This window comes from Chelonia mydas, chromosome 4 (assembly GCF_015237465.2).
Source record: "Chelonia mydas isolate rCheMyd1 chromosome 4, rCheMyd1.pri.v2, whole genome shotgun sequence".
NCBI lineage: Eukaryota > Metazoa > Chordata > Testudines > Cheloniidae > Chelonia > Chelonia mydas.
Window position 1 is genome coordinate 80,204,416 of NC_057852.1, and position 27,006 is coordinate 80,231,421.

The 27,006-nt window shown below is 42.6% G+C and overlaps 1 protein-coding gene across 6 annotated transcripts in view; it reads right to left on the reverse strand.

Annotated features, from left to right (window-relative positions):
* IRF2 (interferon regulatory factor 2) overlaps positions 1-26,305 on the reverse strand; it is a 64,583-nt gene extending 38,278 nt beyond the window's left edge. Inside the window, exons 1-2 of one of the 6 annotated variants that reach the window (XM_037897606.2) lie at positions 26,027-26,305; positions 16,531-16,584 (exon numbers count right to left, since the gene is read on the reverse strand). Coding sequence is in view for 2 of the 6 variants with exons in the window: in XM_037897604.2 (XP_037753532.1) it covers positions 25,630-25,671 (42 nt within the window). In the remaining 4 variants the exon portion in view is untranslated. Of the gene's footprint in view, positions 1-16,387; positions 16,485-16,530; positions 16,585-25,526; positions 25,551-25,629; positions 25,895-26,026 lie in introns of those variants that run through there. The other 5 variants (XM_007054465.4, XM_037897604.2, XM_037897605.2 and 2 more) reach the window with 5 other exon arrangements.
* Positions 26,306-27,006: the final 701 nt, after the last annotated feature.

A 27,006-nucleotide genomic window follows, 5' to 3' on the forward strand; every position in this document is an offset into this window, starting at 1 on the left:
AAAACCAGGAACTAACATGAGGTCTATGTAATACTTAGCCTGGCAAGTTCTTTCACTCTAGCCTTTCCCATACCATCTCCCACACCCAGCCTTTGTTTAGTATTTGCACTGTAAATAGAGCAGCTGTGCCTCTTCTGCACACCTACACATCCCTCTCCATTTCTCCTTAGCATTAATAGCTATGTGTCATAGAGCCATAGGATTACAAGGGATCTGTTTCCCACTTTACACTAAATTTAAGAACTCAGGGCCAAATTTACAAAGGTATTTAGGCACCTAAAGATGAAGAGGGGTTACAAAAGCACCTACATGCCTAATTCCCAATGATTTCAAGACCCATTGGTTCCACTTCAAGTCAGGGGGACTTAGGCATCTAACTTACTTGTGTGCTTTTGAAAATCCCTCTAGGTGCCTATCTGCATCCTTAGGCACCTAAATACCTTTGTACATCTGGCCCCTCAGAGCTCAAGCCACCTGCAAGAAAAAACTTCCAGCCAATTTCTTGGTTCAGTTGGTACCACCTGGCATTGCTATGGGGGAGACAAGTTGGAGTGCAATCTTGTTCTTAACGTGCTCAGATTGACAGCTGGAAGCAGGAACGTTAGACGCATGATACTCTCGAACTCGGCCTATATTGACCTTTAGCATCCCACTGCAACAGGATAGGGCAGGGGTGGCCAACCTATGGCTCCGGAGCCACATGCAGCTCCTTGTACAGGTACCGACTCTGGGGCTGGAGCTACAGGTGCCAACTTCCCAATGTGCCGGGGGGTGCTCACTGCTCAACCCCTGGCTCTGCCACAGGCCCTGCCCCCACTCCACCCCTTCCCACCCCATCCTCTGAGCCTGCCGTGCCCTCGCTCCTCCACCTCCCCCCGCCCCGCCTCCTGCATGCCATGAAACAGCTGATCGGAAGGTGCAAGGAGGGAGGAGGTGGCACTGATTGCTGGGGCTGCCAGTGGGCGGGAGGCGTTGGGAGCGGGGGGAGGGAATTGATGGGGGGCTGCTGATGTATTACTGTGGCTCTTTGGCAACGTACATTGGTAAATTCTGTCTCCTTCTCAGGCTCAGGTTGGCCACTTCTGGGATAGGGAAATGCTGCATACATTCACATGGCCCCATGTTTCAACCAAACTTTTTGAAATGGTGTTGAAAACATTGTTTGTTTGTTTTCTGGTTTACACCTATAATGGGGAGGCCATTGCACAGTCAGCAACAGGTCAGCTTCTAGTGTACATGGGGCCCAACAATGCAGTTTTTTTACTCAGACTCCAGTGGGATAGCCCATGTATAAGTGAAAGAAGAATTTGGCCCATCCTCTGGGGTCTTAAATTTTATAAAAGTGCTTCCCCTTGCTAACCAATCCATCCAAGAATTTTTGTTTTAAAGAATCAGAATTCTGACCCATATCTCACTTCTCCTAAGTATATTAAAGCTGCTGGTTCTGAAAATAAAATTCTCCTTTTTCTCTCCTCCCTCTCTCTCACCCAACTCTACCCTAAAGGGACTCAGTTATAGGCTAGTCTTTTGTCTTCTCAGTGGTGAGATTCCAGAATTGAATATATTTATGGGTATTGATAAAATACAGACATTTAACCTCATTTAAAATAATTAGCCATAGCAGTAGCCCATGACATGCAATGAGCAACAGAGTGTGAGACCTCCTACTTTACAAACTGATTATTTTGACTGTTGCTTAAAGGCTCATATAGTTTGACTATACTGCTAGATCTTTAATCTATTTGGTCTTTCAAATAACTGTCAAATAAAGTTTCAGATAGACACAACTGTAACACACACGTGTCCACACTTGACACAGCCAATCCTGCATGCCTGATTAGGACAAAACTGCCAAAGAAGTCTGTAATGTTGCTTGAGTCAGGCCTGTGGGATCAGGTTGTTTGTTGCTAGGAGGCCAGTCTATAGCACAGTTTCTGCTAGCACAGATTATTTTTAAAAATGAAATCCCCGTCCATACTGATATCATAACAGCAACAACTGGTGGTTGGTTAAACATGACAGTCGGGTCAATTTTTTAACATAGACGGGGCTTAAGAAAACAGTTTTCTCTGGTGATCACAAAGTGGCTTCAAAGGTGTAAATGACAGCAGGTGTAAATGAGTGCTGTATTTTCCTGCATGGTCATGTTAAGATCATTAAGAACATGGTTATCTCTAGACAGTTCTGGGGACAGTCATACGTATGATTTCATTGAAAAAGTGCAACTCTGTTGACAACAGCATTGTACTCATTTTGCCTGGTATATTTCTATGCAAGGCAGGTCTTTCTGCAAGGCCTTAACAGATGATAGAAAATAAAACTGTGATGGGACTCTCTCTTCTGAGAAAATCCTCCCTCTTTAAAGACAAACCAAACAATAAAAAGGTAAGATGGCTGGGTTCTCTTCAATATATGTTTTCACATCTCCTCTCAGGCCCAATGAGAGCTTGTTGGCTTCCCTTCATCCTTGATTAAAACCTTGGTGGAAAATCAAGAGACCAACCTATTGACCAGCACATACTCAATAATATTAGCACCATACAGAAAGTATGACCTCTATGGTTGAAGTTCTCCACACCTGAACTAGAGCAGATGTAGAAAGAAAGTGAAACTAACGTACAGCATACATTAGGTCAGAACAATATAAAATATTCCAATCCCATCAGTTTCATTTTTTGTTCGTTAGCAACTGGATAAGATGCATTTAACTGGAAACACTGTAACAATAATTGAAAGGCACAATTGATACACCTCTTCGCTTTTGTCGTCCCAGGTTAACTTATTCATGACTACAGTTTTCAAGTACATAAAAGATTGGTACAAAGAGGAGGGAGAAGAATTGTTCTTGTTAACCTCTGAGGATAGGACAAGAAGCAATGGGCTTAAACTGCAGCAATGGAGGGTTAGGTTGGACATTAGGAAAAACTTGCTAACTGTCAGGGTGTTTAAGCACTGGAATAAATTGCCTAGAGAGGTTGCGGAATCTCCATCATTGGAGATTTTAAAGAACAGGTTAGACAACACCCGTCAGGGATGGTCTACATAATATTTAGTCCTGCCATGAATGCAGGGGCTGGACGAGATGACCTCTTCCAGCCCCTTCTAGTCCTCTGAGTCTATGATTAAGTTGCTGCGTTTCTCTAAAGATAAAAATTTTGCAAGTTTCCTACCTACTCTTCTCAGTGCAAAATTTAGTTGATTTAGGCCTTGTCTATACAACCAATTTATGTTGATATAACTACGTCACTCAGGGATGTGGAAAATCCACACTCCAAGTGACGCAGTTATACTGAGCGAACTCACGGTGTGGACAGCGCTATATCGACAAGAAGTCTCCTCCTGTTGACAGAGCTACCATCTCTTGGGACGGTGGAATACCTACGCCAGCAAGAGAAGCTACCCCGTTAGCACAGGTAGCATCTTCACTAAGCACTGCAGCTGCGCTACTGCAGCGCTGTAAGTGTAGACAAGCCTTAAGAAGCTTGTTGATATCTGAAAAAATTGTAAATGCTTCTGGAGAGGTAGTTAAGCAGGGACACCCTCAGGAGTCCCACAGCTTTGAAAAAACCCTACTCTTCAGGGAAGATGTATAGAGCTTTGTGGGAGAAATATTTTTCTATCACAGATTCCACACTTACAAAAAGAACTAAATATATTAAAAGAGTGAGATGTATTTTATAAGGTTATTAGCTGATATTCTTTTTAGTGCTTTCCTCATTTTAAGTTGTAGATTCACTTCATAAGCATATAAACCACTCTGTATGACCAGACAGATATGCTGAGATAATTGTTAATTATAGGATTCAGGGAACTTGGGTCTCTGTTTGTCCACGTTCTGGGACTGTTCCAAGGTGCAAAGGAGCACCAATCCTATTTTAAGGAACAGCACTTGGATGAAAATTCTTGCCCTTGATCGCAGACTTGATCCTGCTTAGATATAGAAACGTCTCACCAAGCATCTTTTAAACCAGTCTACTGAGAATGCCCCAGTCCTGCAAAGATTCATATACATATTAAACTTTATGTACTGCAAGTAGTCCCATCAATGGGGCACTCAAACCAGAAAGGAACTGTCCAAATGTTTGGAAATTAAGAATTCAGGAAGGATGGATGTGGGGAGCCTCGTGACTGGAAGGGTTGTTGGTGTCACCCTGCAAAGAGTAACTGGGCTGGTGAGAGACAGGGTGAGATCTTATGCTTGCAGGCTGGCTACTGGTATCAGGGAATTGAACTATAGCTACACAGCACAAAGGTCCCCAAAGTTACAGAGCAGGCAGTGACAGAACCCCTTACCAGTCCCCAAAACAGAGTGGCACAGTCACTACCAAAGTTTCACTCCAATATCAGCAAACTGAGGTTCACATTCCAAACACTTGCTAAACAGTCCCTAATGGATTCAAATGTGTGGGGAGCAAAGTACAAGCTTAACGTTTATTATTTTCTTTTGTTTATTTCGGGTTAAGAGAAGTACAACCAGGAAAGGGGGAAAAGAGCCAGAGAGTCCTTGGACACAATGGATAAAAAAAAACTTTGAAGCTCATGTTTGCAATATAGTTTACCCCACAAGGGGAAATCAATAGAGGATCTGAGAACCATGCTCACTGAGCATTTTAAGCAGAAGTAGGAGGGTACAGGTGGAGATGAACCAGAGTTGGGACACCAACCAGATCTTAATCCCCTGCAGGAATTGGTGCTCAGGTACAGCTGATTAAATTGCAGCTCCACAGGGTCAAGGAGGCATATGAGTACCAGGTGCAGATGGCTCAGACTCCAAGAGAAGGCAGTCAGCAAGGAGGCAGAGGAGCAACAGATGGAATCGATCCACACAACCAAGGCTAATGAGGCGGCAGAGGAGCAGCGACAAATGGCAGTGACCAAAGCAGAAGAGAGTGCACACAAGCAGCAAATGGAGGCACAAGAAATGCAGCTCAGAGTACTGGAGCATCAAAAAGGTATTCCACAACCCATAGGTAATCCCTGCCGGAACTCACTCAGCTGGGACAGACTGTGTCCATGTTTTAAGGACTCAAACGGCATAGAATATTTTACTGCTTTTGAAATATATGCCAGGCCAATGGCATCCCTATTGGGAAACAAATATCTGTACTGGTTTCCAAAATTTCAGGTATAGCTTTCCAAGTCTTAACTGGCATGGGCCATGAACTATGATAAATATAAGGAAACTATACTGTCAAGAAAAGAAAAGGAGTACTTGTGGCACCTTAGAGATTAACCAATTTATTTGAGCATAAGCTTTCGTGAGCTACAGCTCACTTCATCGGATGCATACTGTGGAAAGTGTAGAGGATCTTTTTATACACACAAAGCATGAAAAAATACCTCACCCCACCCCACTCTCCTGCTGGCAATAGCTTATCTAAAGTGATCACCCTCCTTACAATGTGTATGATAATCAAGTTGGGCCATTTCCAGCACAAATCCAGGTTTTCTCACCCCCCCCCCACACACACACACACAAACCCACTCTCCTGCTGGTAATAGCTTATCTAAAGTGACCACAAGTACTCCTTTTCTTTTTGCGAATACAGACTAACACGGCTGTTACTCTGAAACCTGTATACTGTCAAGGTTTCAACTTATTCCAGGATCATACCATGTTTACCAACCTAAAGTCGCATGATAATATCAGTCATAAGAAGTTTATGCATAAAATGTGTGATTATATGAAAAAAATGGGTACAATGTAAAGGGGCAGAAGAGCATTATGGGAAATTGTTTGATTTGTTTACCCAAAGAACATTTTTGTTTAATGCTTGCTCAGATGAAATCAGAGCTGCCATATGGGAAAAGTCTCCTAATACAGTGCAGGTGGCTGCTTGGGCTGTTGATTTGCATGTACAGGGTCAGAATGGGTATTGAACAAAAGTCTCAATGGGAAGGGCAAAGGCCCCATGTAAAAGTGGGTCCCCAAACTGTTCATGAAAGCAAGGAGTGGGGAAGTGAAGCCAAATATATCCCAACAGGCACCCACCTAGTAATCCCAGTTACAAACCCCTGACCCAGGACAAGGGCCCAAGAAAATGTTGTATGTATAACTCTACCGAGCTTTACATTGAGAGGTATTGTCCCAAACCCAAACCCATCCTGCTCAGGTGAACAAAGCTCTGGTGAGCTCAGGACATACAGAGGACACTGAGGGGGGTGTACGGTTTGAACCTATGAAGGTACACAGGATGTTCATCCATTTTGGCCACTGGACATCTAGGATTAGAGAGGATTTTGAAAGGCTTCAGGAAAATTTTCATTGGCCTGGTATAAACCTAGAAGGAATACTGTCAGTCTTATGACTTGTAACAAAAGTGGAAAAAGACTCTAGGTATCCACAAAGCCTCACTGCAACCATTACCTGTAATAGGAGAAGCATTCTATCGGGTTGGCATGGACATTACTGGTCCACTCCCTAAGCCAGTGGCTCTCAGCCTTTCCAGACTATTATATCCCTTTCAGGAGTCTGATTTGTTTCACGTACCCCCAAGTTTCACCTCACTTAAAAACAACTTGCTTACAAAATCAGACATAAAGATACAAAAGTGTCACAGCCACACTATTACTGAAATATTGCTCAGATTCTCATTTTTACCACAGAATTATAAATCAATTGGAATATAAATATTGTACTTACATTTCAGTGTATAGTATATAGAGCAGTATAAACAAGTTGTTGTTTGTATGACATTTTAGTTTGTACTGACTTCACTAGTGCTTTTTATGCAGAGTGTTCTAAAAGTAGGTGAAATATATAGATGAGTTGATATACCCCCTGGAAAACCTCTGTGTGCCCCCAGGGGTTCACGTACCCCTGGTTGAGAAACACTGCCCTGAACCATCCAAAAATGGGAATAAATATATATTGGTGGTAGACGACTTCGCTGGCAGATACCCAGAGGCAGTGGCCCTAGCTAATATAGAAGCAGAAACTGGCAAGTGCACTCGTTTCCATAATTAGTAGGGTGCATTTTCAAATAGAACAGGGGTGGGCAAAACTTTTGGCCCAAGGGCCACATCTGGGTGGGGTAATTGAATGCAGGGCCATGAATGTAGGACTGGGGCAGGGAGTTGGGGAGCGGTGTGCAGGAAGGGGCTCAGGGCAAAGGGTTGGAGCAGAGGAGGGGTGCGGGGTATATAAGGGGGTTCAGGGAAGGGGGTTCTGGTGCAGGGAAACGTGCGGAGTGCAGGAAGGGGCTCAGGGCAGGGGTTTGCAGTGCAGGAGGGGTGCAGGGTGTGGCAGGAGGCTCTGGCCCAGCGCCGGAGGGGTGCAGGAGGGGTTTGGGGTGCGGGCTCTGGCCCGGCGCCGCTTACCTGGAGCGGCTCCGGAGTGGCAGTGGTGCATACCAGGGCCAAGGCAGGCTCCCTGCCTGCTTGCCTGCCCTGGCCCCATGCCTTGCCGCTCCCTGAAGCGGCCAACGCCACGTCCCTGAGGCCCCTTGGGGATAGGGGGGCAGAGGGCTCCGCGTGCTGTCCTTGCCTGTGAGTACCTCCCCTGAAGCTCCCATTGGCCGTGGTTCCCCATTCCCAGCCAACGGAAGCTGCAGGGGGTGGTGCCTGCAGGCGAGGGCAGTGCACAGAGCCCTCTGCCCCTTCTCCCCCAGGGGCCACAGGGATGTGGTGCCAGCCGATTCCAGGAGCAGCGTGGAACCCACGGCGTCACGGGGCTGGCAATCCCCCGGACCGGATATAGCCCGCATTGGGCTGTAGTTTGCCCACCCCTGAAATAGAAATACGACCAGATTGGGGGTCAAATTTCATGGCCCACATATTCTCTGAACTGTGGAAAATTAAAGTCTGCCCCATATCATCCAGAAACAAATGGGTTAGTGGAAAGATTTCATGGGACATTTAAATCCATGCTAACAATGTATGTAGACAGGAAGGCAAGGGACTGGGGTACGCTACTGCCTTTCCTATTGTTTGCTTACAGAAAGGTATCCCAAGAATTGACAGGGTTTTCTCCATTCAACCTCCTATATGGAAGGAAGGTCACAGACCCCCTACACCTGGTCAGAAATTTGTGGGAAGGTAACACTGACTCAGAAGGGGAATGAGTGAATGAACTGGTATCTAAATTCAGGGCAGAGCTAAAAACCAGTATGGAGCTGGTACTGCATAATGTTGAAAAAAGCCAAGCTATACATAAAGGGTGGCATGACAAAAAAGCAAGTAAAAGAGCCTTTGATACAGGTGAATTGGTTCTGGTATTAGTCCCTGTATAAAGCATAAAATGCAGAACTCCCAGGAGGGCCCTCTGAGGTGACAGGGAGACTAAGTGAAATCACTTGCAATGTACAGAATCCCTATAGTCAGAGTGTACCCCTAACTGTACATATTAACTGAATGAACATTTACTATAACAGAGACACTTATAGCAAATGTAATATGCTATGCAGATGAGGACCACAGAGTATTGCCTCTCCTACGTGTAATGTCTGAGAGTCAGGGGAAGACCCCTAAGAGTATGTCTATACAGCAAATAAAAACTCATGGCTGGGCCATGCCAGTCAACTCGGACTGGAACTGTGGGGCTGTTTCATTGCTGTGTAGACGTCCAGGCTTGGATAGGAATCTAGGCTCTAGGACCCTAGGATACTGCATTTGTTTACCAATTTTGGACTTTCTGAGTTTAAGGTACTATCCTTCAGATTAATTAAATGCAGGAGCCACATTCCAGAAGCTGACCAAGCAGGTGCTACATGGGTTCTAGGAGTCTGCACTCCACTGTAGATGATATTGCTATATTTACCACCACCTGGGAGGAACACAAAACACATGAGGCAAGGGTGTTGAAAAGCCTCAGGGATGCAGGTCTCACAATCAAGGTATCAAAGTGTACAGTTGGGCAGCAAATCTCTCTTACCTGGGTCATTGGATAGGTGGAGGCCAAATCCACCAAGATCCCCTGAAATAGGAAACTACTGTGAATTGGCCTGTCCCCAAAACTAAGAAACAGGGTTCAATCATTTATAGGTCTGGTTAACTATTACCGAAAATTTGTGGGCGGTTTCAGTGACATCGCTGCTCCTATCACAAGGACTATTCCAGAAAACAAAATCAGAAAAAGTGACTTGGTCAGATGCCTGTCAAAAGGGTTCTGATAAGAGCAAAAGAAATTGTGTCAAAGACACCCATTTTGGCCAGTCCAGGTTTTTTTTAAAAAAAAAAAATTTTTAATTGTGTACTGAGGTGTCCAACACAGGTCTCAGAGCTGTGTTAATAGAAATGGGAAGACAACAAGAAACACCCATTGCATTTCTAAGCAAAAAAACTCTTTCCCACTGAATAGAATTACTCGAATAGAAAAGTAGAGTTATGCTACTGTATCTGCTGTAAAACAACCCAGACCCTACCTCTTCAATAGGCAGATCATAGTGTTAACAAATCATTCACTATAAGTATGGCTCCACAGAACAAAAACTCCAGATTGCTATGATGGAGTATAGGTTTGCGGGCATATGATATGGAGATTAAATATATTGAGGGGTTAGAAAACAAGGCGCGATACCCTATCCAGAAAAGAGGGTGTAGTAGAAGCGAAGCTTACATCATGGTCAGTGACCAAAACTTCAGCATCAGATTCACAAGGAGGGGTGCAACAATCAACTCCAGACACGCCAAAGGGAAAATATGTTTAAACCCCAAAAATGAGCAGTTAAATCAACTGATTGCATAGCGTACTATATTATTGTTATACCAAGTAAGGTCTTCTGTGAAAGTTTGTAATGTTCTGAACTTGATTAGTCATTATGAGATATGTATACAGACTGAGGTTATGAATCCATGTATAGGTGTATATAGAAAATAAAATTGTACTCAGAATTTATACTCCAAAATGCACTACACCTCATAGCATGGGGAAGAGGCACCTCCCAAGACAGGGATTTACACAAAACTTGCTTTAAGTAATGATCCATTGTCCAGCCCAGGAAGACAATGATGGACCATTAGAGTTCATAGGAAGACACAGAGAAATCCAGGCTATCAAGTCAAGAGGGAATTTCCCCACTCTACATAAACATAAGTCACCACAGACTGAAAGAAAAGGGGGGAAAAAAAGAAAAAAGGACAGTCTTTCAAAAACAGGTTCGGGACTTAGGCTTGGTCTACTCTAGAATTAGGTTGAGAGGCGTAGCACTTAGGTCAATGTAGTTCAGTCAACCTAGTGTCAGTGGAGCCCCATCACCGGGGACTCCAGCTTTCAGTGTCCCACAATACCCCACACTGACAGCTGGTGCGAGCACTCCTGGTGAGGATGTGCACGGCCTACAGAAGGAGCTAGTGGGGATGTACAAAAGAGATTTAATTACTGTGGTGGCCATACGTCCACATAACTTAAGTCGCCTTAATTTTGTAGTGCAGACTTGCCCTGAAGTTATTTTATCTACACCCTGAGGGACAGTCTTATGGCAAATGACTGTTCATGAATGCTGGATCCCTCCTGTAGCCAGAGGGTATGCTGAGAAACTACCTCGAAGCAATAGGTAACTTAAATTAGAAAAGGGATTTTATTAAAGTATAAAAGCTGAGATTGCATTTTTACATTTTTCTGTGTAACTTGTGTGCTTTCCCTCACTATTTTATCTTTGAATCTGTGGTTTTTCTATTAAACTTCATTTATTTTTACCCCAAGCAGGTCTCAGATGTGCAAACTGTGTGGAGTGTGCCAAAGTAAGCTGGTATCTGGTTGGTGCTTTCACACCCTGGGGGCTGTGACCAACCAGAGGGGGAACATTCTGGTAATTAAGAACTTGGGGAGGATGTATTTGCGGGGGGACCTGGAACTGGAAGGCTGTTGGCATCACCCTGTAGTGAAGTAATTAGACTGGTGAAAGACATCTTGTGGGCTGGCTACTGATGTCAGGGAATTGAACCACTGCCACACAGCACAAAAGCCCCCAAGGTTACAGGGCAGGCAGTGACAGGACCCCTTACCAGTCAGGAGGAGGGCGGGGGGGAGGTCCCTAAAACATCACATCACAGATTTGATCCTGCTTAGACAGGGAAACATGTATCACCAGGCATGTATCCTGCAAAGATTTATACACATGCTTAATTTTATTTACAGCACGTAGTCCCACTGAAGTCAATGGGGCACTCATAGTGCATAACATTAAGTACAGGCACAAGTCCTTTAAGGATCAGGGCCTAAGATCATGGCATCAACAACATACTTTCTACCCCCTCAAATGCATATGATTGTATGTGGTATTTGCAAATACTTTCAAAACAAGCTCTAGCCCATGAAATTTTGATTTTTCACAGGTAATATGACCCACTAATATGACCTGGATTAGAAGTATTTTAAAGATATAAATCAGTATTTTAATTGTTACATACATTGTCATTTAACTTCACTTTTCAATTACACTGAATTAAGACATTTGAATCTTCCTGACCCTAAAAGCCTCTAATAAAGAGAGCCCCCCACCTCCCCTGTATAACTAATGCTCCAGCAAAGAACAGAGAAGTTGCATCTTGAGAAATAGTCAAGTTACATACTTTTTCTTGAATAAACAAAAGAGATGAAAATATACATAGATCAACTTTAGGTATAAGCCTGTGCTCCCATTCTGACCGGCCTCCCCTCTACTACCAATTCTTGACCTGTCCTTCGGTGGGAAAGAAAATCATCCTAGAAGGTCAAACTGACGACACTCTGCTTCCTTCCCCAGACCCAAAAAACAGCTCTGTGTAGCTTGAAAGGTTGTACGTTCCACCAAAAGAAGTTGGTCTAATAAAAGATATTACCTCACCCACCTTGTCTTGCTTATATCCTGGGCTACAACACGGCTACAACACTGCAAACAGACTGAAAGAAACTCTACCATGGAACCAGCAGCATGGGACAAATAAGTGGCAGCAAAATCTGGTATGCACATGGGTGTACTCATTCTCAGTGTTGCAGAGGTTAAGATTTCTAATGAAGTTGTCTGAAGTTCCTGAGACTGTCAAACTGGAGATAAGATTAAGGAGAGTAAACAATCTACGCAAAAGACCTTGGATTGTTGGACAACAGAGGTCAAGATGAAGGCAGGAACTATGCTATCTGGCCTGTTAATCTCAACAATTGCTGGTGCCTCTCTTGTCTTATTGAGGAATATTATTGATATGTTATCAAAAAGGCACTGAGGAAACTTCATTAATTCCTTGGTGATTTCCTTATAACTCCTGGTGGAAGGAACCCTCACTTGGGTTCTTTTTAGTTTGAAGTCCAATTTAACAGACAAGTAGCATCTTCTCATTCTACAGAGCCACTCCCAGTGTGTAGTCAGTGTTCTAGCTCCTCACTGCAGTGATACAAATATATATTTTCCTGCTTCTTCCTCTTGTTAGTACTGCAGACGCAGCAACACGAAGCTGGATTATATTTCCTTGTGTGCATCACCAACAAAAATTATTCACTGCAGCCCAGAAAACGGCACATCTTACTTCCTCATTTATCTGCCACTTCTCTGCTTCCCTTGGTCCTAAGTTAAATACTAACAAAAGTACTCCAACAGTATTGTCATTGATCAAGGGAAAAAGCACTGCAGAGGTACAGGCTGATTTAGAACAGCACAATGATGGCACCAAGACTTTAAGTCAGTCTCTCTCTCTCTCTCTCTCACACACACACACACACACGTAGCTTGAAAATGTTTTCCCCTTCTTGAAGAAAAAAAAAAAAACTAACCCCCAAACCCTCCCATTCCCTCAAAAAAACAAAACAAAACAAAAAACACTGAAGGGGCAAAGAAGGACATATCCCACGCATATACTGAAACACACACATTACAGATTGCATGATAGACAGGTCCTTGCAACTGTACAATTTCAACCAACAGACTCCCCTTACATTCAGAGACTATTTCGTCAGTCCAATAGCATCCCTGCTCCACATAAAGAATGTTAACACTCCCTAGCTGGGATACAGACATTAAACATCAAAACAAACTATCATTTGGTTTCCATGCAAAGCCTCATTTTCCCACAGCAGAAAAGACAGAGCTGTTATTTTACAGTGATCTCAGGCATTATTAGAGAGCACCCTTGGATTGACAGGTTTCAGAGTGGTAGCCATGTTAGTCTGTATCAGGAAAAAAACAAAACAAAAACCCCACAAGGAGTACTTTCTACTTGTGGCACCTTAGAAACTAAAATTTATTTGGGCATAAGCTTTGTGGGCTAAAACCCACTTCATCAGATGCATGCAGTTGAAAATACAGTAGGAACATATATATACACACACAGAGAACATGAAAAAATGGGTGTTGTCATACAACTGTAATGAGACCAGTTAATTAAGGTGAGCTATTATCAGCAGGAGAAAAAAAAAACCTTTTGTAGTGATAATCAGGATGGCTCATTTCAAACAGTTGACAAGAAGGTGTGAGTAACAGTAGGGGGGAAAATGCATGGGGAAATAGTTTTTACTTTGCGTAATGACCCATCCCCTCCCAGTCTTTATTCAAGCCTAATTTAATGGTGTCCAGTTTGCCAATTAATTCCAATTCTGCAGTTTCTTGTTGGAGTCTGTTTTTGAAGTGCACTGAGAGATTGTCCTGTTTGGCCAATGTACATGGCAGAGGGGCATTGCTGGCACATGATGGCATATATCGCATTGGTAGATGTGTAGGTGAACAAGCCTCTTATGGTGTGGCTGATGTGATTAGGTCCTATGATGGTGTCCCTATTCTGTCTATTCAAGGGGCACCATCATAGGACCTAATCACATCAGCCACACCATAAGAGGCTCGTTCACCTGCACATCTACCAATGTGATACAGTAACTCCTCCCCCTCCCTCCCAGAAAGTCCAAGAGGGAGGAGGCAGAGAAGAGGAACTTGTGCAATGCTCCCTTGTAAAGTCGCTGCTCTTCCACAAAATTTTACATGCAGTGTACAGAGCAGGCAGCCAAATGATGTTATAAGGGAGTACTGCACAACTTTAAAAGAGCATGTTCCCTAATTGAGCAGCGACGTAACTTTGAAACAACGTTAAGTGGGAGGACGTTATGTGAGGAGTTACTGTATATGCCATCATGTGCCAACAATGCCCTTCTGCCATGTACATTGGCCAAACCAGACAATCTCTAGGCAAAAGAATAAATGGACACAAATCAGACATCAAGAATTATAACATTCAAAAACTAGTCAGAGAACACTTCAACCTCCCTGGTCACTCAATTTCAGACCTAAAAGTTGCAATTCTACAACAACAAAAACTTCAAAAACAGACTCCAACGAGAAACTGCAGAATTGGAATTAATTGGCAAACTGGACATCATTAAATTAGGCTTGAATAAAGACTGGGAGCGGATGGGTCATTACGCAAAGTAAAAACTATTTTCCCATGCTAATTTCCCCCCCTACTGTTACTCACACCCTCTTGTCAACAGTTTGAAATGGGCCATCCTGATTATCACTAGAAAAGGGTTTTTTTCTCCTGCTGATAATAGCCCACCTTAATTAATTGGTCTTGTTACAGTTGGTATGGCAACACCCATTTTTTCATGTTCTCTGTGTATATATATCTTCCTATTGTATTTTCCACTGCATGCATCTGATGAAGTGTGTTTTAGCCCACGAAAGCTTATGCCCAAATAAATGTGTTAGTCTCTCAGGTGCCACAAGTCCTCCTTGGATTGACAGAGCTTAGATTTGTCTTAAAGAAAACCCACACAATGTGAATACAGTACACCTAAACCTCATTCACATAAATAAATTTATCAATTTTAAAATACAGAGCATACCTCATCTTCTCCCAATTATCTAAACAAATATCTCACTTGCATTAAATCATATGTAATACAGAAACAGCAACTCAAATTACTTCAACAGAGCTACGCCGATTTATAGCTGCTGAAGACCTGGCTCAAAACACATTTAAATGCTTTGTTAAAATGTTAAATTATTTAGGGTGAAATCCTGGCCCCATCCAAGTCAATGGCAAAACTCCCGCTGACTTCAGTGGAATCAGGATTTCATCCTTAATACTTACACTATATTTATAGATCATATCAGTCTCAACTTGATTTGTGATATAAATTGTAAAGAAAAATGAAGGGATTTAACTTGTAGAAATGTAGTTTATGAACCTTTTGAGGGAATAAAATCAATACCATGGCAAAATATAGGTTTTAAAGATATACTAACAAACTAACAAAGAAAATAGTACCCTGGAACAACAAGGACTCCACTTGCATAAAGCCCTAGTCATTGGACTCTATGCAGGCAAGATGCCGAGGATTTGGTGAACTCCATCTCCCTGAATTGGGATAGCATTCACAGCCCCTGCACAGCAGTTGCAGATCTCCAAGCCCATCCCCATTTCAGCCTTCTGTGCCAGCCTATACATGGCTGACAAGAATACCCTTCCTGTGGTGCATTCCAGTGCAGCAGCATTCCCAACCCCTCTCTGGCCATAATCCTGCAAAGCACATAAGCACATGCTTGAAGTTAAAGTACATGCCTAAATATTTTGGCAGACTGGGCCCTCTTTGTGCAGCCTGTACACACTGTCTCTTGCCCTGGCCCTCAGCACCACAGGTAAATTTCACCACTATTGCCCAAAGAATCATAAGTTTTGGGAAAACAGATTCATAGAATAAAAAAAGACCTCCATTCTTTCCTTTTGACTGGAACCCAAAGAAAGTCCTTGGGAATTTATATCCAGGCAAGGCACAAAGAAGAGAGTTCTTAAAGTCCTTGATCCTCAGTCTTGCCTGGGTTAAGAGGGTATAGATTATTTTCCACTAGTAAGTATATGCAAAAGCAATTTCTTTCATCCTTGACATGGAGAAACCAAGGGGAAAAATTTGTTCAAATCAAGAGGAAAATCTCAAGCTTTTCAATTTCCCAAAAGAGGGGTTTAATGACTGACGTTACTGGGAGTAGAAGCAGGTCCCAAAAAGAAAGAACCATATTACTAAAATTATGTAAAAATATTATTAAGGCAGCTTTCTTTCCTACATTATGTTACATCCCTCACTCTGTTGTGTAAGCTCAAAACTTGTCTCTCTGACCAATGGAAGCTGGCCCAATAAAAGATATCACCTCACCCACCTTATGCCTCAATCTCTAGGCATTTTAGAAAATGGTGTTTCAAAGTTATTGCCTGATCCTTCTAGTTAAATGCAATTTGAGTTGTACGTGCTCAGCACCTCTCAAGATGTTAAAGCTATGTCAGTCAATTTCACTGTGTAGCTACACTCTAAGGAAAAATATTCTTAGAGTGGCGAGACATTCGGAGAACACAGTATTTCATGGCTGTTGTGCAAGAATTTTCCCAGACCGATGAAAATTAGGAAGTATTTTGTTATGGCTCAAATCTCTTTAAAGAATCACTTCTTTTGTGTTGCCCACAAGAACTGAATTAATAACATTTTTTTAATTACTCCCTTGTCCTGGTATCCCAGTACATCCGGTCTTCTCTGTGACTGGCTTTTCAGGCCCTTTTCCAGAAACGATGCATCTGCTTAACTTTATACACATGAATAGGCCCCCTGAAGTCGTTGGGACTAATCACATGCATAAGCACCTGCAGGATCCAGCTTTAGACTGGTTTCAGAGTAGCAGCCGTGTTAGCCTGTATCTGAAAAAAGAAAAGGAGCACTTGTGGCACCTCAGAGACTAACAAATTTATTTGAGCATAAGCTTTCGTGAGCTACAGTTCACTTCATCGGATGCATGCAGTGGAAAATACAGTGGGGAGATTTTATATACACAGAGAACATGGAACAGTGGGTGTTACCATACACACTGTAACAATAGTGATCAGGTATGGTGAGCTATTACCAGCAGGACAGAAAAAAAAAACAAAAACCTTTTGTAGTGATAATCAAGGTGGGCCATTTCCATCAGTTGACAAGAACATGTGAGTAACAGTGTGTGGGGGGGAAATAAACATGGGGAAATAGTTTTACTTTGGGAGTGGATGTGTCAAAGACTGGGAGTGGATGTGTCATTACACAGTCTTTATTCAAACCTAATGTAGTAGGGACTGTTTCTGTCTTGGTCTCCTGTCCAGCACCAACCACACAATCAATGCTTAATACACTATCAAGGATAAAAATAGGGTTTAAACTAAAAATCAAAAACAAAAAAACCCCACGATCTCAGTCTCCCCTTAGTGGTGTTGTAGCAGCTCAGAGGGAATTAGTAAGGCTATGTTTACATTTCTGAAGATACCAGAGGAGAGAAAAGGCCAGTTTCAGTGGAAGCAATCTATGGAGTGTGTTGAAGGAGGACTTTTCAGGTAAGTTAGCCATGGACTGAACCTGAGGTAATAATATAACTCATTCAAACAGTACTTGCTTCTCATGATTTGCTTTGTTTTCATAACATACCTTTCTCTGTAATACACAGCAAAGACTGTTTGCACCCTATACTAAAGTACAACCTAATGTTTGCTTAAAGGTTTCATTTTATTGTCTGGGTGTGGGCTGTTTCTACAATTCTAGTTAATAACTAACCTGTACCTATACTACTGTCAAAGATAAGCATTCCTATCTTTAGACCACCAATGCCTAGCCACCTGGGAGGCATCAAACACAATCCGCTCATGAGATTGGGGTTCACTTCACTTAACTGAAAAGCACTGTTATTTTCCTGACACCTGTCTGGAAGTTTCATTATTAACAATAAGAATATGTTTATTCTTGCTCATTGAGTTCCACCTCTAAACTTAGCATTCTAACTAAGCAGTAAAAATGAACACAGAATCATACCATAATTGGGGCCTGGAATGTTTTGAATCACCCAGACTGCATACTGAAAATGTTTCTGATGCATGGACTTATTTATGATTGCAAAAACAGCATATGAAAGAAGCAGATGTGTACACAAAAGACTGATTGAACCAGTGCATTTATTACAAAGCTACCAGTTAAATCAAAATACTGAGATATTTATAAGAAAACTGCTTCTTTTCATGACTGTAGTTAAAGATTTGCATTAAAAGAAGCACCAAATATGAAATACTCAATATTGTCTCTTACTCAGACCACATGATGTAATCCTCCTTGTTGTAACAACAATGGCTTTTTCCACTGATACAGAATGTAGGAGGATGTTCTCTATTTTTTAATGTAGGTTTTTTTTAGCAAATTTGGTGTTCTTCAGAAACTAACAGCAATAGAGAGAGCCTAACTTGTAACATGATAGCTATTTCTATCCTGAGACTTTCCTAAGTAGAGATGGTCTATAAGTGGCAAATAGACACTTAGATAGAGACCACCAAACTTATTTCACTTATGATCTAATAAGGAAAAATATATATATATCTAACTAAAAAGATTTTCATCCACCTTTCTTCCAAATTTCAACTCTCCAGAACATTCTTTGCATGCTAAGAATTTAATTTTGGTGTGTTTGAATTTAGGGCATCTCAAAGACATCAGTCTGAAATCCCTGGAAACAGAAGTCTTCTGATTATCCATAGAACAGCTCCAACGTAGACTGTGTAAGCTTCCCTGCACTGTCCTTCAACATAGACCTGGAAGGTCCATCTCTAGAGAGGAGACTAAGTCAGGCTTCATGTCTGTTCAGCACTTTGCTACTTTGTTGAGATCCCAGCTAGCATGTGGTGGTGAGTCTTCTATTGTGAACACCTGTCCACAGGGAACTGAGTGAAATTCATTTCACATTATCAACCAAGCAGTCATCATCAGATGTAAAAATGTCACTTGTTACTACTGACCTGGCCTGGATCTGAATTGGTGACCACATGTGAAAAATTCTATATCCTGTTACCAATCCTATTAACTATTCCATTCTCAACATGCCAATAATTTTGAATACATTTTAAGCTACATAAAACAGCAGAATGGCTCACTGTCATCAGACTGACATGACTACTATCATTTTACTCAGTAAACATTTGTCACAGTATTTCAAACAATTACCTCCACAAGTGAATAATACATATGGTATTGGTACATACACCTCAACAACTTCTCTTTTAGTATTGTAGAGTCACTGCATATACCTTCAGGTGAGAGAGAACTTGTCCAGGCCAAACTTTTCAGATGACAACTCCTTTAATTCTTTTAACATGTATTCGGGTAAAGGGACATTGTCACGTAAAAATCACATGCAAACACTCAGTTATTCACCTAATATGACCTTAAATGATTTAAAATGACTATTTTTAAACTCAATTTTTGTTGTGCTACTTATGCTCTGTGTTTTCTTTTTTCACGTCTGTCAGCTGGAAAATAAAAGCCAATGGAGTTGGTTTCAGTTTTATTTATAGTTAGTTTCAATTTTGTTTATAGTCAGTTTTGTTTTCCGGTTTTTAATGTTGCAATGTTTGGATTTCTGACACTGCAGGGAAAGCTTATTTAAAAATCTGTTTTCATTTTCTCTTCTCTCTCACGTGGGCTCTTTTTTTAAAAAAAAGTGAAAACCTTTTTATTGGACAAGGTTTTTATAAAAAAAACTTAATGTTCATGTCAAATTTAAGTCAACAATGTCCCTTTAAGAGGTACTATAATTCACATCTGCTCAAAGAAACGTTCATTCTGACAATTTAACATGTGATCTTGAAACTAAGACCTGCCAGCCTACACAATGCAGGCAAAAGTTGGCTGCAGGAAGGGAAAATTTTAAAGGCCATGTCTATATGTACAGCACTGCAGCTGCACCAATGCAGCATGTCTGGTGAAGACGCTCTATGCTGACGAGAGAGAGCTCTCCTGTTGGCATAATAAAACCACTTCTGCAAATGGCAGAAGCTATGTCGATGGGACAATCTCTCCCACCGACATAGCGCTGTGCACACAAACACTTATGTCCGGGTAACTTACGTTGCTCAAGGGAATGGTTTATTCACGTCCATGAGTGACATAAATTATGCTCGCATAAGCTGTAGTGTAGCCATAGCCAAGCTCTGTAAACTAGCGGGACAACTAATTTCTCCCCTGCCACATGGTACTACTTGTGAAGTAAAGTGTTACACAGCATGAATACAGGTATCAGAACTGGGCCTATAATGTCTGCAATTAATGTACAATATCAATATGAATATAATGGGGTAAAATCTGCCCTTGCATGCACACACAAGCTCCCTTCAAGGTCATGGAAAGCCAGTGTACATATCCATAGGACAGAGTTTGGCCAATATCTTTGAACTGCAACTTTCTTTGGACATCCCCTAAGAAATTATTGATTCTTTTGTTGTACATGAACTTTAATACATCTGAAAATGTAAAGACTCCTATGATTCTAATTTACTAGAAAAAGGAAGGTAGGTGGTTGTTTACAGTAGTCTACAGTCTAACTGCAGTTAAAAGTAACATTTAAAACTTCACGTCTCTTCTAAAATTTAACTCCATCCCTGACATCAGGATTCATTGATATCCACAAACTAACCTTTGAAGGTTACTTGAAAACAGATGTGCTAGTTGTAACTCTCCAATCTGCTCTTCTCATGTGGCAAGAAATAACCTATGTCTATAGTGAATTAGCTCTTCTAACTACACCACAAAATCAGGTGAAGTATGCTGCAACAATTGAATTTAAACATTATGTACAATTAGAGTTTAGTTTTGTGTAATGTTACATTGAGTAAACCATGTCACAGGCAAGAGATTTTTTTTAATGCATGAATTCAAACTACTCCAAGTTAAAATGTCTAACTAATGAGTGTTGTGTTTGCTGCAAGCTACCCCCGAGAGAACAAACAAACTAAAACATCAGCAGGTCACTAATTTAAACAAAATTGACTATCATTATGTTTAAAAAAAAAAACATATTTCTTTAAAGTTCAAAATTTCTGTAATACTTTCTCTTTAGACCATTAAGAGAACTAGAATACTTCAATCATTTACAAGAGGCTACATCTGAAAAGTCCCATCCTGTTTTTAAAGGTTACAGGAATTAAAAGTGTTTTGAGCTCTATGAAAGGAAAGTGCTATGTAAATGCTAAATGTATAATTATGTGTAAATCATTAACTGGCGTTTAAAGTCAATTCCTGTTTTTCTAATATTTTTTGTAGTGCTGTTGTAGCTGTCTTGATCCCAGGACATGAAGGAGACAAGGCGGGTGAGGTAATATCTGTTATTGCTCCAACTTCCGTTGGTGAAAGAGGCAAGCTTTTGAGCTCTAGAGAGCTCTTCTTGGGTGACCTCACCCACTTTGTTCTCCTAATAGATATTTTTACCCTAATCAATGATTCTGCATAGCAACTTAGTAGGGACCCTAATTAATAATTCAATAAAACTTTTGAAACAGTGGGGTAAATTCACTAATCGGATGATTCGTTTGTCCTATGATTCTATCCACGTGTAATTAACACACAATGTAACAAAGACCAATTCTGGTTTATTACTCCCACTTTATTTATTTTCACTTGTAAATTTCCCAAAACATACTAGAAGGGGTTTTTAAGTTATCCACAGTCTTTCCATAATTGCTTCTTCCAATATAAACTTCTAATGCACTGAACAGCTAGCAAGTGTGGGGTTTTTTTAAAGGAAAATTCTATATAATGTATAGTTTGCTACCTGCTGGTCTTGTCAGCATGATTCAGACCCAGATTCTGCAAGCATTTACACACATGCTTAATATTAGGTATGTGTACGTAGTCCCACTGAAGTCAAGTCCATGAGTGGTTGCAGGAGTGGGGCCTCAGTATGTATACCTTCAATACTCCATGGTCAGGTTACCTTAAATAACTCTTATGTCCTTAAATCTACAGTCATCACAGGACTTTGAAGAACTGAGTTTTTATTATGCTAATCTGTACTTAAATCCCTAACTTCAACTTCACAGTTACAGTCAGAGGAACCAAATAAGAGCCATATGCCTGTTCATTTACAATACTAAAGTTGGACAAGGAACTGGTAATGAATAATTATCTTTTGCTTCTTTTTCTGCACAGAAATTGTCTACAAATAGACCAAGATTTTCTTATAATTATTTGTTATCAGAAATTCTTGGTCAGTGGCTTCTTCACAATCAGTTCACTGTGAATATTCAGTGTTCAAAATTTTAAACTGAACTGTTCTGAATGGACACATAAGTCACATAGTAAGTTTCTCCTCTCTGACTAGATAAGCATAACTCAGAATTAGGCCACCACTGTGGACACACACAACTGCAAATTCAAAATGTGCTTTCATCAAATATTCTGCAATATTTGATAAAAAAAGAATACAGTATGGGTCAGATTCACTCATATGGCTTGACTGCTTATGACATTCAAGCAACACAAAGCAGTCATAAACCTGATTTCACTGATCAATGATCAGTTAAGCTGGGTTAACAGCAGCTTTACATAACTGAAGTGGTGCAAGGCAGCTAGAATATACTAGTGAATCTGGACCCTTGTGCCCACCGCCAGCAATTTGTAGCATTTATACCAAAGCAGACACCACTATGCTTTTATGGCTCTAATTTAAAACTTTGTGTTAAAGGTCTGAACAGCTCAAGAGCAGGGAAACACTTAACACACGCGGCTACTTTTATACACGAGTAGTTCCATTGCCATTGATAGGACTACTGGTTTGCTTAAAGCCATGTATATGCATGTTTAAAGGATATGGATACAGATTAGCAGAGAAGGAAAAGGAAAATAAACAGTGTATTATTACCTATGTTGTGAGTTTGTGTCCTGGTTACAAAATTGCAGTGCAGAGTACAACATATTCATTGCTAATGCAAGTGAACACTGTATCAAGAAAACCACTGCTCTCAGACTGAACACTCAGCTCTTCTGCTGTTTTATGCCAGTATAAATGAATGATAATGTAGACAGGGCCAATCAAAAGAATACTATCACTGAAGATTACTCAGAAGGCAAACTTATGGTACTTAACACATAGCGGACATGAAAAGTGCAGCCCAGGATAGACAGGCCTTGTTCATGCCCTAAGCAACATCTGACAGCAGGGGAAAGATTCAGACTCATTCAGAAGGTTGATCGATCTCACAGAAACTTTGAATCTTAACTGTGCTGCTTTCATAATTATGTCAGCATTTTTCCAGTTACAGTGAATTTAAATGTTGGTGCAGTAGTGAATTCTCTTGTCACAGTACTAGGTAAAGCATTTACTGCAAGAGGTAAACTATGCAAGACTATTAAATATTTATTTTAAATGTATGTTTAAGTGTAGAAGTTGATACTTCATCTCAACAAACTGGAGTGCTAGTTTACAATTCCTACCATATCTAAGTGACTGCAATCTAAAAGTCTCTGCACATCAAATTGTGTTATAAATTACAATCATATAATAATTAAGCACAAAGACTATGACACTGAAAACAGTAAAACTCTTCTGAGTGAGAATTTGATCCTGCATGCTGTACACAAATAAAACCCCTATTATTTTCATAGGGAATTTTGTTTGGGAAGAGTGTCCAGGACATGGCCCCTGAGCCTGATGGTGTTCACTTTGATTAATAATCAGATCCTAAGCACATCACCCAGAATGTGCTTAGTGACAACCAATATAAATAACACATTTCAAACATCAATACCAACTGAAAGATGAAACTTCAAGTACTGCAAGTGTGGAATATATTTTTTTAAAATACAAGACTCCAATCCTGCAAGCTGATCTATGTGGGTGGTACTCTGTGCCTATGCAGAGCCCCACTGACTTCAATAAGGCTCCCTGCAGATACTAGAGATCTGCCTGGGTGGATCCACTTGGTAACTTAGTGCATGAAGGGCACATGACAGAAATACTTTTTCAGTCATGTTTTACAGGACATTGCTGTCCCATTTATTTCACAATTCCAACACACACACAACAGAAACGCAAACAAAAACCAAACCCAATGTTACTATCTAGAGCTGCTTTTACAAGCATTTAATACCACAATAATAGCTGCTATAGAAAGATCTTAGATTCAAAGCGTGTATTACGGTCATATAAAATCTTATAAGGCAATTGGCCACACCTACAGACCCATGTCTCAAGGACATTTTGCTTCTGTTTATGCTAGGAAAATTACCCATATTTGTCAATGAGCATTTTAGAATGTAAACTTGTTGGGGAACGAACTAGGAATTTCTCTGTGTTCTGCATATTTTTGTACTCAATGCATAATGCAGGTTCCCCAAGGTCTTCCTCGATGGGACTTCCTACAACTATAGCTATTATCAGTAATGCCTTGAAGGGCATTTTTCACGGCTTTCCCACTAGACATACCAATGTTGGAAGCCCTAGTATAGGCACCTACCATCTGCCACAGGTGTTTTAAGCACCATATCACCTAACTGGCTCAATGCAGGTCTACTGACAACCATGCTTAGGTAGGAAATGGCAGTTTAGATACTCCAAGCAGGGCTGTTATTGGCCCAAGTTATAGACCAACAGTCACAAGAGGTCTCCCAACACTGCTAACAGCAGGGGAACTGAGCCAGCAAATATCTGGATCGTTTTCCCTAGTACAGCCCGGGCTTTTCAAGGGTAAAGGTTGTTTGGCGGCTAGCATAGACGGGGCCAAACTGTGCTCTAGGCCCAGTGCACATAGGTGCCTTTCTAACAGGGACGGGAGGGGACTCTCCCCCTCTGTTTTTGGGCAGCGCCAGCAGGAGGAAGTAAGCCCTGATCCTCATCACGTGCCGCTGGAATACAAGCAGCAGCCCCCAGGCCAGGGCTGCAGCACGCGGCCTGCAGCGAGTCAGGAAGGGGGCTGGGCCCTATCTACACGACTAGCAGTGCCCAAGCTCTGTCCCTCTCCCCGGCTGGCGGGAAGGGGACAGCCAGGGTCAGCATCTCCGCAGCAGAGCCCGGGCCTGGCCTCCCGGCGCGGAAGGGGAAAAAGACCCAGGCAGCCGCCGCGAGCCCTGCCCCGGGAGCTCCGCCGGCCCGCGCGCCGCCTGCCAGAGCCCGAACGCCGGCGGCAGCCAGTGGCGCGCGGCAGGCCCCCGGGCTCGGCCCCGCCATTGGGCACGAGAGGCGCCTCCGTCACCGCCCGCCGGGGGGAGGGGAGGACGGGAAAGGAGGAAGTGCTGGGGCTTGTATAACAACACCGGGGGGTGGGGGAGTGAGTGACTCCCTCCGGCCCCACCCCCACCCGAGCCCCTGGCCCCCACCAGGCAGCTCCCGCCTGCGCCCTGCCCTTGCGCCCCCAGCGCGGGCCTGCAGCAGCCGCCAGGCCTCCGCCGGGAGCAGCGGCCCCCGGGACTCACTTCGCCCCCATCCCCCTCCACGGCCCCGGGGCCGCAACAAGTGCCGCGGCCGAGCCCCGCACATCCGGGGACCCGCGCCCGCTCCCAACCCGGGCCCGGCCCGCCGCTCGCTCCCTGGGCCGGGCGGGGAAGGGGTTACTCGGCCTCCCCTGCCCCGCCCGACGCGCACCGCCCGGGGGGCAGCCGCTGCCCTGCGCCCTCGCTGTGACTCCCGCTCCCTCCCCCGCGGCTGCTGAGCAGCTCTGGCTCCCGCTCGGGCCATGCTCAGCCCGGCTCCCCTGCCACCAGCATCGGCCCCGAACCGAGCGGGACCCCCCGCGGCCGGGGTGCTGATCACCTGCAGGAAATGCCTGCAGCCCCCACCCCGGCTCAGCTCCGCCACTCCATTCACCCTCCGTGTGCCGCAGTGACGGGAGGTCAGGCTGGCGCCGCGGGGGTGGAAGTTGCTGCTTTTATGTCCCTCTGTGTCGCTTGGCGTCTTTTTCTCCTCTTGCCTTTTTCTTTTCCCAGTCCAACTCTCTCTCTCGCTTCCCCATCCGTCACAGCGGGAGAATTAAATGCTTCCCTCCTTTGTTTCCGTTGTTGATCATCTCCCCGCATTAGACTCAAAATAAATTCAAAGCCTAAACCCTGCTGATCTGGACACACGGTCGGTCTCGACGCGGTCCGAGACAAACACATCTCCTTCCTTCCAGTCGATCGCCTTCTCAAATGCAAAAGTGAAATTAACCTTCCTTTCCCTAGCAGCAGCTTCACCTAAAATCATATGATCCATAACACCGCTGACCTTTTATTTTTAAATCAATATTAATTATTTGAGAACAGGCACTTCCTGTTTGCCAAACATCTGTGTAAATCCGCATACAGAGACAGTAGTAGTTAAAAAATTACCTTGTTTATTCGCGGTATTTATATAATTCCTCAAGGTTAACGCTGTTGCCAGGGGATGCAAAATGGAAATGAAAACACTCAGCTGAATAATCGCAGGAGCAAAACTAAAAGTTACTCCCTCTGCTTTGGCTGAGAAGAGTCCAGATCGAAAGCAAAACAAGGAGAGGAAACTGCGAGGAGCTCAGGCTTGGAAATTCCCCCCACCTCTCCCCGGCCTGTTTGTGCGGGGGGAGGGGGGGAGCTGAGATGGGAGAGGTGCGGAAGTTTACCGCAGCCTTTCATTGGCAGGCACAGCCGCTTTCATCATTTCTCGGAAAAGTCGATTTCATTTTCACTTCCCTCCAGCAGCGGCAGCGAGCAGCAGCATGTTAGTGTGTTAAAGGCAGAGAGAGACACAGAAAGAGCTTTCAGTTCCAGGGCACAGAAAACTAAAGACACAAGACCGCATTTTCCCCTCCTCCAAATAATCCACAAATAAGTGACTGGGAGATTGTTCTCTTCTAGGGTGGAGTGGGATTTTGGGGGGAAATGTCCCAGTCTCCAGATCTCTATGGAAATATAGATTTAAAGGGAAATAAACTTATGTGCTGAAATTGGACATGCACAAGCCTGAACATAAAATGGTATGGAAAACAAACCTAGTGTCTTAAGTACATAAGAAATGGGCCAAAATTAAAAGCCAAGTGAATATGGTTGGTTGAAGTGAAAATAGGTCCACAAATTCAGTATGCTTAACAAGCACAATGCAGGTCTGTGCTACCACTACACTGAGTATGTGCAAATTCAGCAGTTGGCCAGTGTATTCATGGCCAACACATACTCAGTTTCTCCACAGAAAGATCTATCTTATGTGCACTTTGACCATTGCATCTGAAAATCTTAAATTTAATTTTCAAGCCTTCCTTTAGTCTTTATTCAAAGTTCCAGTTGTCACTGAAATAATAAATATTTCTCCTCTAGGGTCCCAATCCCACATGTCT